Source organism: Myotis daubentonii, chromosome 15, assembly GCF_963259705.1.
Source record: "Myotis daubentonii chromosome 15, mMyoDau2.1, whole genome shotgun sequence".
Taxonomy (NCBI): Eukaryota; Metazoa; Chordata; class Mammalia; order Chiroptera; family Vespertilionidae; genus Myotis; species Myotis daubentonii.
In genome coordinates, this window is record NC_081854.1 from 12,220,177 (window position 1) to 12,235,869 (window position 15,693).

General features: G+C 61.4%; 1 protein-coding gene across 1 annotated transcript; it reads right to left on the bottom strand.

Annotated features, from left to right (window-relative positions):
- Positions 1-952: 952 nt before the first annotated feature.
- On the bottom strand, positions 953-10,925 carry BCL3 (BCL3 transcription coactivator). Its single transcript, XM_059666207.1, has 9 exons — positions 10,521-10,925; positions 8,408-8,561; positions 4,254-4,362; positions 3,864-4,068; positions 3,668-3,756; positions 3,397-3,474; positions 2,078-2,245; positions 1,704-1,821; positions 953-1,555 (listed from the first exon to the last, which is right to left on the bottom strand). The coding sequence occupies exons 1-9, from the start codon at positions 10,774-10,776 to the stop codon at positions 1,368-1,370; spliced, it is 1,365 nt and encodes a 454-aa protein (XP_059522190.1). The 5' UTR covers positions 10,777-10,925; the 3' UTR covers positions 953-1,367.
- Positions 10,926-15,693: the final 4,768 nt, after the last annotated feature.

Genomic DNA, 15,693 nt, shown 5'->3' on the forward strand with positions numbered 1-15,693 from the left:
AGCCCTGACTGGTTTGGCTCAGTGGGAAGAGCATCGGCCTGTGGACTGAAGGGTCCCAGGTTCGATTCCGATCAAGGGCATGTACGTTGGTTGCAGGCACATCCCCAGTAGGGGGGCGTGCAGGAGGCAGCTGATCGATGTTTCTCTCTCATCGATGTTTCTAACTCTCTATCCCTCCCCCTTCTTCTCTGTAAAAAAATCAATAAAATATATTTAAAAAAAAAAGAAACATCAATAGGAGAGAAACATCATCTATCGGCTGCCTTCTGCACGCCCCCTACTGGGGATCGAGCCTGCAACCTGGGCATGTGCCCTGACCAGGAATTGAACCAGGGACCTCTTGGTTCCTGGGTCGACACTGAACCACTGAGCCACCCCTGCTGGGCGGATTTTACACTTCTGACCTCCAGGAGTGTAAGACAATACACTTGTGTTGTTTTAAGCCACTGCATTTGTGATGCTTTGTTAGCGGGGTAACAGGAAAGGAATGCTTGATTCATAAGAGATGTGTCCACAGAGCCAAGGCACAGACATTGTATTCAGGGGGCCTAGAGCCACTGAGTAAAATGTGACACACCAAGAGAGGCAGGCACACAGAAACAATCATACGACGACCGCAGGTCTCACAAATGCCACAGAGACAACCGCAGTGTCACACACCAGTCATCTGTGGCACTCCTCGGAAACACACACACCCAGGGTCACTGAGGAATGTGACAAGGTCTCCTGGAAAAATGTCACACATTCGGTCATCCCCGAAAACAATGGCTCAGTGACACAATGACAGGACATCTGAACACGCCGGAAATCCTAGCGTCACTCACACAGGCCATCACCCTTCTGAGACTCACAGGTCACTCGTGGAGTCAGCAGGGTACGGCTTTCAGGTGGGTGCACACACAGACACACTTCTCCAGACCTCCTCATGAAAGCGGTCCAGCCAAGCCAGGGATATGTTACAAAAATAGTTTATTACAAAAGAAATCCAACCAAAAATGCCTAATAATTTACATCGTTATAAGTGCCCCGCTGCAGCCCGTCTCTCCCTCCTCATGGGCGGAGGGCAGAGGGAGCAGCTGTTCCCTGGTTCCACCAGCTCTGAGAGAGGAGAAGGAAATACATGATTGAGTGGGATTCCAGACAGGAGATTGGTTGCCTGAGAAGAACAGGGGAAAGAGTCCTGGTCGGAAGACGGAAGACGAGGTGGGGGGATATCTGTGCTCAAAAGAGGGGGCAAATGCATGTGCAAATCCTGGTTCGAAGATGGGGGGGGGCAGAGTGAGATCTTCACAGTTTCCAGGAGGGCTGACTCCACAAGGGCAGGGAGGTCCCTCCTCATGAGTCCAAGATCTGCCCCCCCATCCTTCTCAGCTGCCTCCTGGAGCTGGCGGGGGAGGCACCGGCCGGCCAGGGGCTTGGAGGACCCCGACAAAGGGCAGGAAGGCAGGTGGAGATGAGGGAGAGAGGAAGAAATTGGGGGGAGCCATGGGAAATCCAAGGGGATCCTTGGGAGGAGACTGGGAAGGCGAGGAGGATGGTGATGCAGAGAGAAGACCTGTGGGAAGAAGAGAGAAGGTGGGTGAGGGCAGTGCGACTAGATCCAGAGAGAAGGGGGTCGGGGTCCCAACTCCTGGATTCGGAGCGGCGCCGGGTCTGGAAGGTCGGGAGGAAGGAGGGAGCTGGGGCTGGAGCTGGTTTCTCACCATTGGAGCTGAGGCGGCTGCTGCTCTCGGGGGAGGTGGTGGCACTCCGGTCAGGGGAGGGCTCTGGCTGTGACGCAGGCGCAGGCCGCGTGGCCTTCCCCCTCAGGATGTCGATGACCTGCAGGAAGATGGGGGTCACCACCAGGCCCCCCTCCCTCCACCTCCGCTTGCTCAAGGGTCTGTCAGCGAGCACAGCAGCAGGTGAAGGTGGGCACGTTGCCTCCTTTCTTGGTGCCGCAGGCTCTCCTCCTGTCTAGACCTCACACCCACCCTCTGCGCTCCACGCCTGGGCACAGACGCACACGCACACCCCTGGGTCTGTTCTAGGGGAACAGACTCCCCCAGCCCTGCACCCCGCCACCGCGCACACTCACCCGGCGGCTGCGCGCCACCATGAGCGGCGTGTCGTTGTGACAGTTCTTGAGGCTGCTGTCGGCGCCGCTGCGGACCAGCGTGCGCACCAGCGGCAGGAGCCCGCGGCCCGACGCCGAGTGCAGCGCGGAGCTGCCCGAGTACATCTGCGCGTTCACGTTGGCGCCGTGCTGCGGGGTGGAGGGGCGGGTCAGGACCAGCCCGCGCCCGGACCCAGGGCGATGGGGGCGGGTCCAGAGGGAGGGGCGGGTCCAGAGCCCGGGTCAGGACCACCCGCGCCCGAACCTAGGGCGATGGGGGCGGGGCCAGAGGGAGGGGCGGGTCCAGAGCCCGGGTCAGGACCACCCGCGCCCGAACCTAGGGCGATGGGGGCGGGGCCAGAGGGAGGGGCGGGTCCAGAGCCCGGGTCAGGACCACCCGCGCCCGAACCTAGGGCGATGGGGGCGGGGCCAGAGGGAGGGGCGGGGCCAGAGCCCGGATCAGGACCAGCCCGCGCCCGGACCCAGGGTGATGGGGGCGCGGTCAGAGGGAGGGGCGGGGCCAGAGCCCGGGTCAGGACCAGCCCGCGCCCGGACCCAGGGTGATGGGGGCGCGGTCAGAGGGAGGGGCGGGGCCAGAGCCCGGGTCAGGACCACCCGCGCCCGGACCCAGGGCGATAGGGGCGGAGCCAGAGGGAGGGGCGGGTCCAGAGCCCGGGGCTGGACCACCCTGCGCCCGGACCCAGGGTGATGGGGGCGCAGTCAGAGGGAGGGGCGGGGCCAGAGCCCGGGTCAGGACCACCCGCGCCCGGACCCAGGGCGATAGGGGCGGGGCCAGAGGGAGGGGCGGGTCCAGAGCCCGGGGCTGGACCACCCCGCGCCCGGACCCAGGGTGATGGGGGCGCGGTCAGAGGGACGGGCGGGGCCAGAGCCCGGGCTGGACCACTCGCGGGCTGGTGATGGAGAGGAAGATGGGAGCTAGAATCCCCGACGGGTCTGCGCGGGACTAGGCGGGCGGCGCTGAATCAAACCGCGCTAGACTCCGGGTCTGGCCGAAGTCGGGGCGGAGTCAGAGAGGGGAAGGGGCTGGGTCTGCGCGGGACAGCGCTGGACCGGGCCTGCTAGGCTCTCGCTGGGCGGAGCTTGGGCCGTTTTGGGGCGGCGGGGGAATAGCAGAGGGCCCCGGAAGAGTCCGCAGCCTGGGGGTAAAGTCTTAGGGCGGCCAGAACGAGGCCTAGAAGGAAGGGTCAGATCTGGACGCAAAGGGGGCGATGGCGGGTTGGTCCCGGGGGGGGGGGTGGGGGGGGGAAGGGTGGGGGAGGCCGCGGGCAGGGCGCACCCACCTGCAGCAGCAGCTGCACCATGCTCAGGCTGTTGTTTTCCACGGCGTGGATGAGTGGGGAGCGGCCGCTCTTAATGTCCTGCGGCGGGGAGGGAAGGCCCTTGAGTCGTTCCGAGCTCTGACCCAACAGCTGGCGGCCCGCATCCCCACCGCTCAAGCGGGACGGAGGCCTCAAGCCCCACCCGCCCACGCAGGCGCTCCCCCACGCAGCCCCGCCCTCTGTGGGCCCCGCTCCTCCTGTCCGCATCCCTGGCCCTCGCTCCCTTGCTCACCACCGCGTCGATGTCCGCGCCACGCTCCAGCAAGAGCAGCACCGCTTCGTGGCACTCGGTGTTCACGGCCACGTGCAGGGCAGTGAGCCCTAAAGGAGAGGGAGGTTCGGTCAAGTATGGTCTTGGGACTTTGCAGCTTCAGAAGGCCGCCAGGACCTGCCCGACAGCCCCACCCTGCGCCCGAGCCCGTACTCACCGTCATAATTGCGGGCCTCCAGGTCCACTGTGCCCGGGGCCGCGCTGTCCAGCAGGGCCCGCAGGCAGGTCGGGCTGCGGTGCTCACACGCCAAGTGGGCTGCTGTCTGGCCATGGCGGTCCAGGGCCATGGGGCTGGCACCGGCCATCACCAGTAGCCGGACCACAGACGGCAAAGTGGTGATCACAGCCAGGTGTAGCGGCGTCTGGGGAACAGAGTCCGTGAGGGACCCGTGTGTGCCCTGCCCTGGTCCTAGTCCTGCCTCCCTCAGAATTTCCCGGGCCTGACCCCCAGCTGCAGTCTTCCCCAGGAGCCAGAAATCTGGAGCCCCTCCTCCCTCAGACCCAGGAGTCCAGGTTCCAGGCCTCAGGCCCCAGGCCCCAGCCTCACCTGCCTGAGGTGGTTGTAGATGTCCAGCTCCCGGCCCCCATGCTGGAAGAGGCTGACGAGTCGATGCACAGCTGGCAGATTGCCCTGCACCACGGCAATGTGGAGTGGCCTGGGGGTGAGGGTCACAGACATTAGGGGCCGGTCACCTCTCACCCCCATGCTCTTAGCAGCGCTTTCTCCAATATGTGCCGATACTTTGGAAATATCTCCAGAATCCAGTCACTCCTCCCACCCCCACTCCCTTCATCCTGACTCAGCCTCCATCATCCTGGACCGTCTCCTCCTCACTGGCTTCACTGCTTCCACCATGGCCTACTGTCTGTCCCCCATGTAGCAGCCAGAGGGACCCTGTTAGACCCCGCGTCAAGGCACGCACGCCCCCCCCCCCCCCCCTTCGGCTCAGAACTCTCAGAGTCAAGGCCAAGTCCTCACATGACCCACACCTTGAGTGATCTTGTCTCCCGCTCTTCAACCCTTTTGACCTCCTCTCCATCTGCTCTCCGCATTCGGCTCTGACCACTGGCCTCCTTGCCGTTACTCAAACATAACACACATGCTTGCCTCCCGGGGCCTTAGCACTGGCTGTTCCCTCGGCCTGGAACACGCTTCTGCCACATACCTGCAGGGCCTCTGCCAAAATGGAATGGCATCGGCTCCCTCCTTCTCCTCCTTACCCTGCTTAACTTCTCTTCACTTGACGTTGTGCAGTTTACTTGTTTCCTGTCTGAATCCCACTCCCCTCCCCCCTAGAAGGTTAACTCCACCAGGACAGGGTGTTTTGTCTGCTTCGGCCACCGCCCAGTGCCTAGGGCAGTGCCTAGGGCTGAGCAGGTGCTCTGTGAACATGCGCTGAATAAACGAATCCATCCCAATGATCCCTGGCCATCCTCGAAGCCTGTGACCACGTTCCCACCCCTTTGGGGGCCGCAGTTTTCTCGTCTGTGAAATGAGCGGGCATGAACTAGATGCCAGTAGAGTCTCCATCGGTTGTGACTCCACATGCCATTCAGCGGAGAAAAGAGGGGAGAAAGTCTGGCCCCAAAGGGAAGTGGGATGGGGTCATTGCTCTGGAGTTTGGGCTGTGCAACGGAAGGGCTCATTCCCGCAGCTTCTGGGAAGGCTATCAGCTCTCCGCTTTCTCTGGGAATTACCCTCTGCCCAGGAGCACTGTCTGCCCGGTCACCAGGGGAGCAGCCACCATCCAGAGGGACACAATGTCTGGCATAAAGGGCCCGGCCTTCTGGCCTCAACTGCGAAGGCCACTCCAGCTGCCACCTCCCCTGTGGGACGCACAGCAGCTCGACTGCTCCCCGGGCCCAGCCCATAAGCTTTCTGCCAGCTTCCCAGGGCCCCCAACCTGCAACAGCCAATCCAAGCGGAGGGCAATCTGGGATGACTGTGCATGGGCCTTCACCTACTCGCTCACTTCGGGCCCAAGGCTGACTGCAAGTACGCAGCCCACACAACCTTCCCAAGTCCAGTTACTGGACCAACTGCTCCCAGCTGGACAATGTGCATCCTAGACCAGCCCCCTAGGTGCTTGGCTGGGGATGGAGACACCCAGCAGCCCAGAGGGCTTTGGGGGGGCTAAGGAGGCCAGGGTTGCAAATGGGGGTGTCCTCCCTAGCTGTGTGAGCTAAGGCAAAGGCACGTGGCCCTTCTGAGCCTCGGGTTTCTCTTTTGTGAAGTATCATCCACCTCCCAGGAGGAGATGATGCAGGAGGAACGCGGAACCTGGACCCTAATCCTTGAAAGCCCAATTAAAAAAAAAAAAATGTTGGGGAGGGGTTGGACCTGGGCCTCCTGGGAAGGGGTCCCTTCCTCCCCCGCTTCTCTCGGTACGCACCCCCCCCCCCCGCCCCCGTCCCTCTCCGCGCGGGCGGGGTTAAGTGAGGGCAGAGGGAGCGAATGATTTCAGAGAAACCGTCCAGGCCTGAGTTCCCATAAACGCGCGGGCCGCAGGGGGTGGGGCGGGGCTGGAGGAAGTGGGGACGGGAGGGGCGGCCCTGCCCTCGGACTTCCAGTAACAGGTCTGCGGGGCGGGGCTCCGCTTCCTGCTCCCGGGGGAGGGAAGCCTGAGCCGCCGGGGATCTACCGGGGCCACCCGCCCCCTCCCCCGGCGCCCCGACTTCCATCCTCGAATGGGGTAAAGGAGGGGGAAGCCCAAGCCAAAGAGACCTCGCTTGTCTGGGGGGCGCGAGGGGGGAAAGACCCCAAGTCTCCGGCCTGGAGGCCCCCCTGGTACGCCGCAGACTCCAGATGGCTTCGTGTCGCCCCTCATCCCAGCATCCACCTCAAAGTCTCCTGGGACCCTACCCCTTGGCTGATCGGACTTCCCAGTCCCTCTCTAGATGCCCTGGCTGCCCTGCATCCTGTTCCTTCCCGCACCCGAGATCCAGGAATGCTACGCCCCCAGCTCTGCTCTCTGGGACTCAGTGCTCGTCTCCCCCCCAGCGCCCCCAGACCCAGATTTTGCTTGCCAGTGCCTGACCTCTTGGGGGTCCAGAAGCCCTGAGATTCTTGCTCCCTGAGTCCCTCCAAGTCTAGCCTCCCGACCAAGCTTTGCAACTTTGGGGGCCCAGCCTTAGCGTGTCCTTCCCCCCCCCCCCCGCCCCCAGGCTGTGCCAGCTGCCCATTCCGGTAAAGCCTGGCCCCAGCGGAAGGGGTTAAGGTTAGAGGGAGCGCCGGGAGGGGGAGGCTGCGAGTGAGTGACGGGTGCTGACGTGGGGGAGGCAGAGCAGCTGGGCTGCGGTCAGGTTCTGCGGGAAGGGATTTCCCCGGACCAGCAGCTGAGGCAGAAGTGTTTGCTTTTGGGGAGAGGGGAGAGAGGCGGGAGAGTGAGAGAGCGGGGGAGGGCGGGCGGGGCGCGGGGCTACAGCCTGGCGTGCTAGGTCTCCTCCTGCACCCTGCTTGCACAGGCTACAAACAACTCGCCCCTGGGGGCAGGTACGCATTAAATCTATTTCACAGACGACCCCGGAGGTAGCCAGAGGAGGAAACGAGCTTTATCGAGTCCTTTATATATCTCAGACACTTTCTCCTGCTTGGGTGCACACCGTGGCCCACACTGCCTGGGGAGCTCTGTTCCAACAACACCCACCCACGTGTATTGAGCACCTACTGTGCGCTGGGCCCGGTTCCCTGCACTATATGAATGTTCATCGTTGCACTGAATCCTTGCTGGGATCGGTGCTATTATGAGCTGTGGATTTCCCGATAGAAACACTGAGGCTCAGGGACCTGAGGTCGCCTCACATCCAGCAGTGGAGTGTCCTCCGCCCCCCCCCCCCCCCCCCCGCAGAAATAGGCTTGTCAATCCGTGCCTACCTGTGGTTTGCAGTCCCCAAACCTATTCCCAGAGAAGCGCTATACAGAAACCATCTCATGTTTGCCTGGCAGACTCCTGCACACTTATGGTTCCTGTTTTTACAGGGGGGAACTGAGGCAGGGAGGGGTGAGAAAGTGACTAGCTGAGATTCAAACGGAGGTCAATGGAATTAGAAGCCTGATGGTCAAGTGTGCAGAGGGCTAAACCCTCCTGTGTGGGATTTCTCAGCAGCTTCAAGAATAGGTTCTTCAAACTGCCAGTGACAAAACCATGGGATTTGTGAAATCAGTTTAAGGGATCGTGAAAATAATTTAGTGGGTTGTGACCATGAAACAATGAGAAACACACTAGAATAGAAAACACTAAAGCAGATCCCACGTAGTGAGGGTATGGTTTTGTTTGGTGCGATTTTTTATTTCTGGTTTATATGTGTGTGTGCTGAGTTTTTAATATAAAATAACAATAACAATGTTAATTAGTACCTATTGAGCACTCATCACCTACCATGCTCGGTACGAGGAGCTTAGCATGCATAATTCATATAATAAATCAACCAATGAAATGTCTTTCTCATTGTTGGAGTGTGATAACAAGTTTGAAGCCCCTTACTCCAAAATCGGTACTAGGAGGTAAGCGCTCTCAGGGCGCCCATTTTTCAGAAGAGGAAACTGAGGCTCCAGGAGGGGATGGGCCTTGCTCAAAGTCACACAGCCAGCGGTGGGGTTAACTAGAGAGGCCTGGCTGAGTGCCCCTGTGTTGTGGTGGGTGAAGCTGGAGAGCTGGCTTCCCCATTCCCACTCCCCATCAATGGGGGACTAGTACTCACGTGTCTCCGTCCTCATCTGCGCGGGTGGCCACGGCGATGTCGGCTGACAGAGGGTGTTCCATTGAGCACATCATGGGGTACAGGGGTGGAGGCAGGCCCAGCAGAGGAAAGGGGGAGCCCATGGTTGGGGTGGGGTACAGAGGCAGTAAGGGTCCTGGGCAGAGAAAAGACATGGGTGAGGCCAAGCCCACAGACCCCCCCAGCCCTCGGCTCACCTCCAGGCCTTTGCTCCTGCAGTGCCCACCTGCCCTTTCCCCCAGGCCCCTCTTGCATCTCATTCTGGGTCCAGAAGGCTCAAGACAAAGCCCCTTTCCATGTCCCTCCTCTGGGCTCCCACAGCTTCCCCCACTCAGCCCGTGTCCCCCAGCCCTGGTCACTCTCATTGTCATTTTAAAATATATATATATTTTTATTGATTTCAGAGAGGAAAGGAGAGGGAGAGATAGAAACATCAATGATGAGAGAGAATCATCGATCGGCAATCTGCTACCTCCTGCACGTCCCCCACTGGGGATTGCAACCCGGGAATCGAACCATGACCTCCTGGTTCATAGGTCCATGCGCAACCACTGAGCTACACTGGCCTCGTTGTCACTTTCCATGTTTTTGACTCTCCTCTCCTGCTAGGCAGAAAGTCCTTTAAGGACTGAACCCCCCCTCATCACCCAGCAGGGGGTCCTCAGGGCCTGTTTGCTGAGTGAATTTGTGGCTGAGGTGGGTAAAGACAGGTTGAAGTGCTGAGTGTGGGGTGACTGCCTAGAGTGTTTGGGGAGAGGGATGGGTCAGAAGGTGAGAGAAGGTGATACTAGAAGCCTGTAGAAGCCTGTTCAGATCACACAGTCGAAGGGAGACCTTGGCAGCGGGGAAATCCATATCTACCCAGCACATAGATGGGAAAACTGAGGCCTGGGTTCTCACCTGGGGAATGGGAAGTGGGGGTAGTAGCAGGCCTCCTGATGCACAGCTAGAGGCTGTACCCTAATGGGGTGGGAGGTGCAGAAACTGGGCAAAGGTTTGGAGGCAGTAAGCACGGACTTTGCCACTTTGGGGGTCACTTGGGGATGGTGAGGTGAGCACAGCTGTGGCAGGGGATGCCCCTTCCTTGAGATCAGGGATGGAGTCAGGATGGGGAGAACGGCGTTTGGCCTCTTCTGTCATCTCCTCATCGCTGGGAGTCCTGAACGCCCCCAAGTTTCCTGGTCCCTGTATCTCCAATACCAGGCTTTGGTGCCCTGAGGCCTTCTGAAGATCCCTGAATCCTTCATCCTGGCCCCAAATTCTTGAGTCCCAGATTTCCTTGGTCCTGACCCCTATTATTAGAATCCTCAGCACCAAGCCCTCTAACACCGCCTGGTCTTGTGACCCGGGATGAAACTCTGATCCATGGTGAACACACATAACTGGGTGCCCAGCGCCCTGGACCCCTGTCCTGCTGGTTCATCAGGACCCCCGGGTCTGTTTCCTTGGCTCTCTCTGACCCCAGACATTGGGGCGCTCAGAACTCTGACTCTGTTCTCCTGACCCCCCAAGTCCCCGGATGTCTTGGTTCCTGAGATTTTGACGTCCTGGGATCCCTAATATCCGCCTCCTTAGAACCCAGTCTCTATTCCCCTGACTTCCTTTGACCCCACACATCTGGATGCCAAGAACCTCAGCGTCTTGGGCCTGAGCACTGATTCCTCAAAACCCTGGGGGTAGAGACCTGGGGTCTTTAGGGTTTGTAATTCTGTGCTCCAGAGACTTCAGGCTCTGCCCTTTGATTCCCCGAGACCCCACATCTGTGCTGCTGGGCATGTCCCTGGGTCCCCATATCTGTCGCGTTCAGACCCTAGGCTCCGTCCCGCAGGCCCTCTGCACCCAGCTTCCTGGGGCCCCATATCTCTGTCCCAAGGCACTGCTCCCTGATGCTTCCATGTCTGTATCCCAGGGACCGGGGCCTGCCCCCCAGCGTCCCAGGAGCCCCATATCTGAGCTTTGGGACCTTGGGTCCTCCCCCTGCCCCCTCGGCTCCCAGGAACCCCTTGTGCTTGCATCTGAGCTATGCGCCCCGGCTCCGGTGACCCAGTGCCCTGTCTGGCCCTCAACCCGACCTTGACCAGAGAGAGACACTCACCCTGGTAGTAAAGGGCCTCTGGCCGGGCCAGGCCGTGGCGCGACGCTGGGGCGGCGGGCGCGCTGGAGCCGCCGAGCTGGGGCTCCGGGGTGGCCAAGGGGCCCGCGGCGCAGCGGGGGGCGGCGGGCTCCGGGGAGGGCGCGCGCAGCGGGCGCTTACGCAGCGGCAGCGTGGCGCCGGGGAGCCCGGCGGCCTTGGGCCGGGTGCGCAGGTCCACGGGCCCCTCGTCCATGGCCCCCGTGGGGCATCGGGGCATGGGGCCGCCGGGGACGGCGGCCGAGCGGGCGGCCGGAGCGCGGCTCGGCTCGGCGGCACCGAGGGAGGTTGAGCCAGGCGCCGGGACTTCCCCTGCCGCCGGCTGAACTGAAGGGACTTTTGTCGGCCGGGGCGGTGCCGGCAGCCCGCCTCCACGCCCCCAGCCCCCCCTCTTCCCCCGGGGCCACCCGTCCGCTCCCGGGGTTTCCTGGACCGGGTGCCGCTCCCGTGGCCCCGCGGAGCCGTCGGCCGCGCGCCCCGCCTGCGCCTCGCCCCGCGCCCGCCCCTCTTGGCCCCGCGGCGCCCCGGGCGGCTGGGCCGCGGCTCGGAGTGGGGTGGGGGTGGGGGTGGGGGTGGGAAGGGGGCGGGGTCTGGGTAGGGGGGTCCCCACCCCTGCGGCGGCGGGCCTCTCGCTGTCGCGTCTCTGTGTTTGCCTCTCGGGCTATGCCTCCATCTCTCTCGGAGAGATGTCTCCGGGCCTCTCTCTGTTTCTGTCTCTGTCTCTACCTCTATCTCTGTCTGCGCTGTCTCTTTGCATCTACGATCCTTTTGCCCGTGGACTTCTGTCTGCTTCCCTGTCCCTCCCCAAGGGAAGCAATTCCATGACTCCCTGGGGTCGTCAGGGCGCGGGTTCGAGTCCTGACTCCCATTTCCTCGCCCGGTGACCTTGACCACGCACTTCCCCTCTCTGGGCCGTTTCCTCTGTGAGAGCGAAAGGGCGCACCCGGGGCCGGGCCGGGCAGATGCCTGCACTGTCCCCCTGCCTGCTCCCCCCCCCCCCCGGCCCCCCGTGCCTCCCCGCCGAGGGTCTGGACCGCGCTGGGGGCGGGGGACTGCGCTGTGGGCGGGGGACCGCGCTGGGGGCGCTCAAAGGGACAATGATTGTGTGTCTCCCCGCGGGGTCCCTGCGCCCAGCGCGTGCCGCCAGGCACCGGGAATCCTGAAAATACAGAGAGAAACAGACGTGGAACAGAGGCTTAGAGATCGTGAGAGACCGAGGAAGGGAAAGGAGAGAGAGCAAGAGGCGCAGACCAGACTCGGATCGACCAAAGTTCAGGGCGGGTGTGTGTGTGTGTGTGTATGGGGGGGGGGCGGGGGGTATCTGGCTTCCCCTTCTCCCCCACGCCCCCCTCCCGGGTCGGGCGGGGTAGAGGAGTGAGGAACAGGCCGGGCGGGTTGGGGGACGTGACTCAGGCCGGCTGGATCTGGGGGGGCGGGGGGAGGCGGGCTCTCCCCGGGCCCCTCCCTGCTGCCCTTCTCCCCACCCCAGGGCGGGGCCCCGGCGGCTCGGGGCTTTCCCGGATTTCCCTGGGGGCGGGGCGGTCGCTGGGGTTGAGTCCGGGTCACTGAGCTCCAGCAGACCGAGGGGGAGGCTTTGGGGATTAGGGGGGCGAGGGAGTGGGGGCTACACCCCGGACCTGTCAGGCGGCACTCAGGGCCTCTCAGTGCATCTCCCCACATCTCTGCAGCTCTGTCCCTCATCCCTGGCCTCCCTCTCGCTGTCTGCGGCCTGCCCCGTCTCTTTTTGTCTCCTGATATTTGTCTGTATATCTGTCTCCCAGGCAGCCTCTCTCTGGGACCCCGAAATTGGGTGCGGGGCCCTGGTCCCCAAGAAAGGACTTAACCCGGGATGTGAGGAGCCGCAGCGGACAGAGGCCTGACCTCTTCCTCATTCTTCCTCTCTCTGGATCGCCCCCTCAGTCCCTGTAATGGGGGAACATCTCCGGGCAAGACCTGAGTTCAAATGCCACCTCCACCCCTGCTTCCCTGGGACCTCGGACAGTCAGTCCTCCCGAGACTCAGCCTGTTCTGGCAAATGGGCTGATGCCAGCCCCTGCCTCTCGGTGTTGTTTGGGCGACAGCAAGAGGAGAGATCGGAAGTCCGGATGCTGTTGGCACTGCCCACCCAGCCTTCATCTCTGGGGACTTCCAGACACAGGAGAGCGGTGGGGTACAGAGCACGACCCCACAGTAGAGAAACCGGAAGCTGAGCCGCAGAGGGACGGGTCCCATCAAGGGGGTGACCCTAGGAGGTAGGGTTGGAAGGCACCCAGGGTCCTCCCTCTCTGAGCATCCTGGGGCAGGGGGAGCAGTGGCTCTGGGCCCAGGCAGGCCTGGGGAGGGGGCATCTGTGTGTTGCCCAGAGTGGTGCTTGGAAGGGCTGAGGGAGAGGGGGTGCCCAGTCTGAGGATGGATGAGGGAGGAGGACCTGAAGGAGAAAGACAGGCCTGAGAGAGAAATAAAATGGTATAAGGAGGGGAGAGGGTCCGAGGAAGGGGGTAAGGTCTGAGAAGGTCAGGAGGACCCAGTGAGGACAGAGGCTCTGAGGGAGGAGGAGAGAGCTGGGGGGGGGGGGGAGGGGGGAGGGGAGCTGAGGGTGGAGGTGAATTCTGATAGAGTCGGAGGGTTGGAGGGTCTGAGGGTGGAGGGCACGGCCTGTGGGAGGAGGAGCAGTTGGAGGAGGGCCTCCTTGAGGAACCAGCAGGGGCTCAGGGGAGGGGAGAAGAGGGAGGCCTGGCGTCAGCCCCGCCCTGTAGCTGTCTCTGATTTCCCAGAATCTTCTGCTGCTCAGGAAAGTCCCTGCTCCCACAGCACCTCCCTCAGTGTCGGGAATGGAGGATGCGGAACCAGGATGCCTACCCCCTCTCTCCCCCCTGATTCCCTGCGTCCCAGGAGGGGAGGACTAGGGTCTCCCCTCTCTGGGCCCTGCACTGTGGAGGCCCCCTGCTGGCAGGGGCTGCCCCTGGATGAGTCCCAGAAACTTCCCAGAGAAGGCCCGGAAGTCCTGCCTGGTGTCTCACCACTTTCCCTCACTCAGATTGGCCTCTCCCCGCTGACTGCCTCCCCCCAGGGAAGGCAGGGCCAAGACTGTACCTGTTCAAGGTCCCAAGAGGGGAATGAAGTCCCAGCCAGAGGGCTGTGGGCCTGGGGCAGCTTTCTTGCTCTTGGGCCTCAGTTCCCCCTTCTGAAAGGAGAGGAGAGGAGAGGGCTTGGCCTTGTCCTGCTTTGCTCCCAGCTGAGGCTTGGGTGTAAGTCCTGTCTCTCACTTTCAGTAGCTTAGTGACTCACCCTGATAGAGCCCCAGCTCTCCATAAAGCATCTCGATGTATAAAACAGAGTCCATCAAGAAAAGAATGCTCCCATCCTACAGGGCCCGCGGGATAGAAAGTGCTCAATTCGCCCTAGCCGGTTTGGCTCAGTGGATAGAGCATCGACCTGCGGACTAGAGGGTCCCAGGTTCGATTCCGATCAAGGGCACATGCCCAGGTTGCGGGCTCGATCCCCAGTGGGGAGCGTGCAGGAGGCAGCCGATCAATGATTCTCTCTCCTCATTGATGTTTCTATCTCTCTCTGCCTCTTCCTTCCTCTCTGAAATTAATTAAAAAATATATTTAAAAAAAGAAGTGCTCAGTTCAATGTAGCTGCATTTGATTTTGTTCCTCTGATCGCCATAGGAATAATAATAGTAATTATTATTATCATCAGCAGGACTCAGGTCATTGAGGAAATTAGTATCAACATGGTGGCTAAGAGGCGTGGGTTTGAGCCCTGGTTCTGCATGTGCTTGCTGTGTGGCTTTGGAGAGATGGCTTTCCCTCTCTCTGCCTTTGTAGGGACTATCGTTGGGGATGGTTACGGCGCCTGCCTTGCAGGGCGGTGGAGCAGATGAAGAGAGAGCAGGTGCGCAGAGGGAATGAATGAGTGATAGCTTTTCCCATCTCCGCATTGCTTGCCTACACCCATCAGGCCAGGCCTTCCCTGTCTCCCTTTTCCACCCAGAGATGAGATAAGATGGTCCCGTTCACTCTGGGCCCAGCTCCCACTAGGAATTGGCCCACTTAATCCTCTTGAGAATCTTATGAGGAAAATTCAACCAAAATCCCCACCTTACAGAGAAGGAAACGAATGGAGTGAGGTCGGTGCCTGGGGTCATGCTGTGAGGGCCAAGATTGTAAGCCCGGTCTCTGTGTCCCGGCAGCCTGGGTGCTGCACCCGCTGACTGTGAGGTGTGGTCATTCGTCCCAGAGACTACAGGCCTTCCCTCCCAGCTCAATTCTAGGCCCTTATTTCCTGGGAAGCAACTGTTTAGATGGGGAAACAGGCCCGGAGCGGCCCAGGCCTGTGCCCAAGAGCACCTGTGAGGAGTAGCACGGTCCACACCCCCAGGGCGGGGAGGGTGGAGCAGAGAGGTGGGGCGGTGCAGCAGGGGGGACAGGGTGAGACTTCAGAGGGGCTCAGGGAGAGCAGGTAAATGTCGCAGATACTGTGAGCCCCGATGGGGAGCGACTAGTTCAAGGTCACGCAGCCTCCCATCTGGGCTCTGCGTCTGCAGACAACTCGCTCCCCAAGGCTGCCCCTACCCCACCCCCAGGGTGAGCGCAGCCCAGCTTCCTAGAGCATGGCTGTACCTCCTGGTTCCTCCCCACCCTGGGGCCTTGGCAGCTGCTGGCACCGAGCAGGATCAGCCCACGTGGGGCCTAGGCCAACCCTTAATCTTCCCCTTTCTCCTTCTTGCTGGGTCTGCACGCACCACGCTGAGTCAGAGGATTGCGACATCCTGGTTTGAGACTGGACACCCTCTCCCCACCCCCATCCGCTGCCTTCGGCCGTCAGGGCTGACGCAGTGGGCGGGGGTGTCTGGGAAGGTCAGGGTAGGGCAGAGGGTCCCAGCAAGGTGATGGTGGACAGCCAGGCAGTACGGTGCTGGCCTCCGTGTCCTCACGGGTAACTGGGGCTCACCGTCTCGTTGTGTGGGTTTGAGTCCCAGCTCTGCCACTTAACAGCTTTGTGACCCTGGGTGGGACGCACCCTCTCTGAGCCTCAGTTCACTCATCTATAAAACGGGAGCAAAAATAGTGCATGCCTCACAGGGCTGTTGTGAGGGTCAGGCGAGTTCACACACACACACACACACACA

Coding starts and splice junctions, on each gene's coding strand:
- BCL3 (XM_059666207.1), bottom strand. CDS start 10,776: ATGCCCCGATGCCCCACGGGGGCCATGGACGAGGGGCCCGTGGACCTG. Junction 3,475..3,667: donor GCGCGGACATCGACGCGGTG/GTGAGCAAGGGA, acceptor TCCCCGCCGCAG/GACATTAAGAGCGGCCGCTC. Junction 1,556..1,703: donor CAGCCGCCTCAGCTCCAATG/GTGAGAAACCAG, acceptor TTCTTCCCACAG/GTCTTCTCTCTGCATCACCA.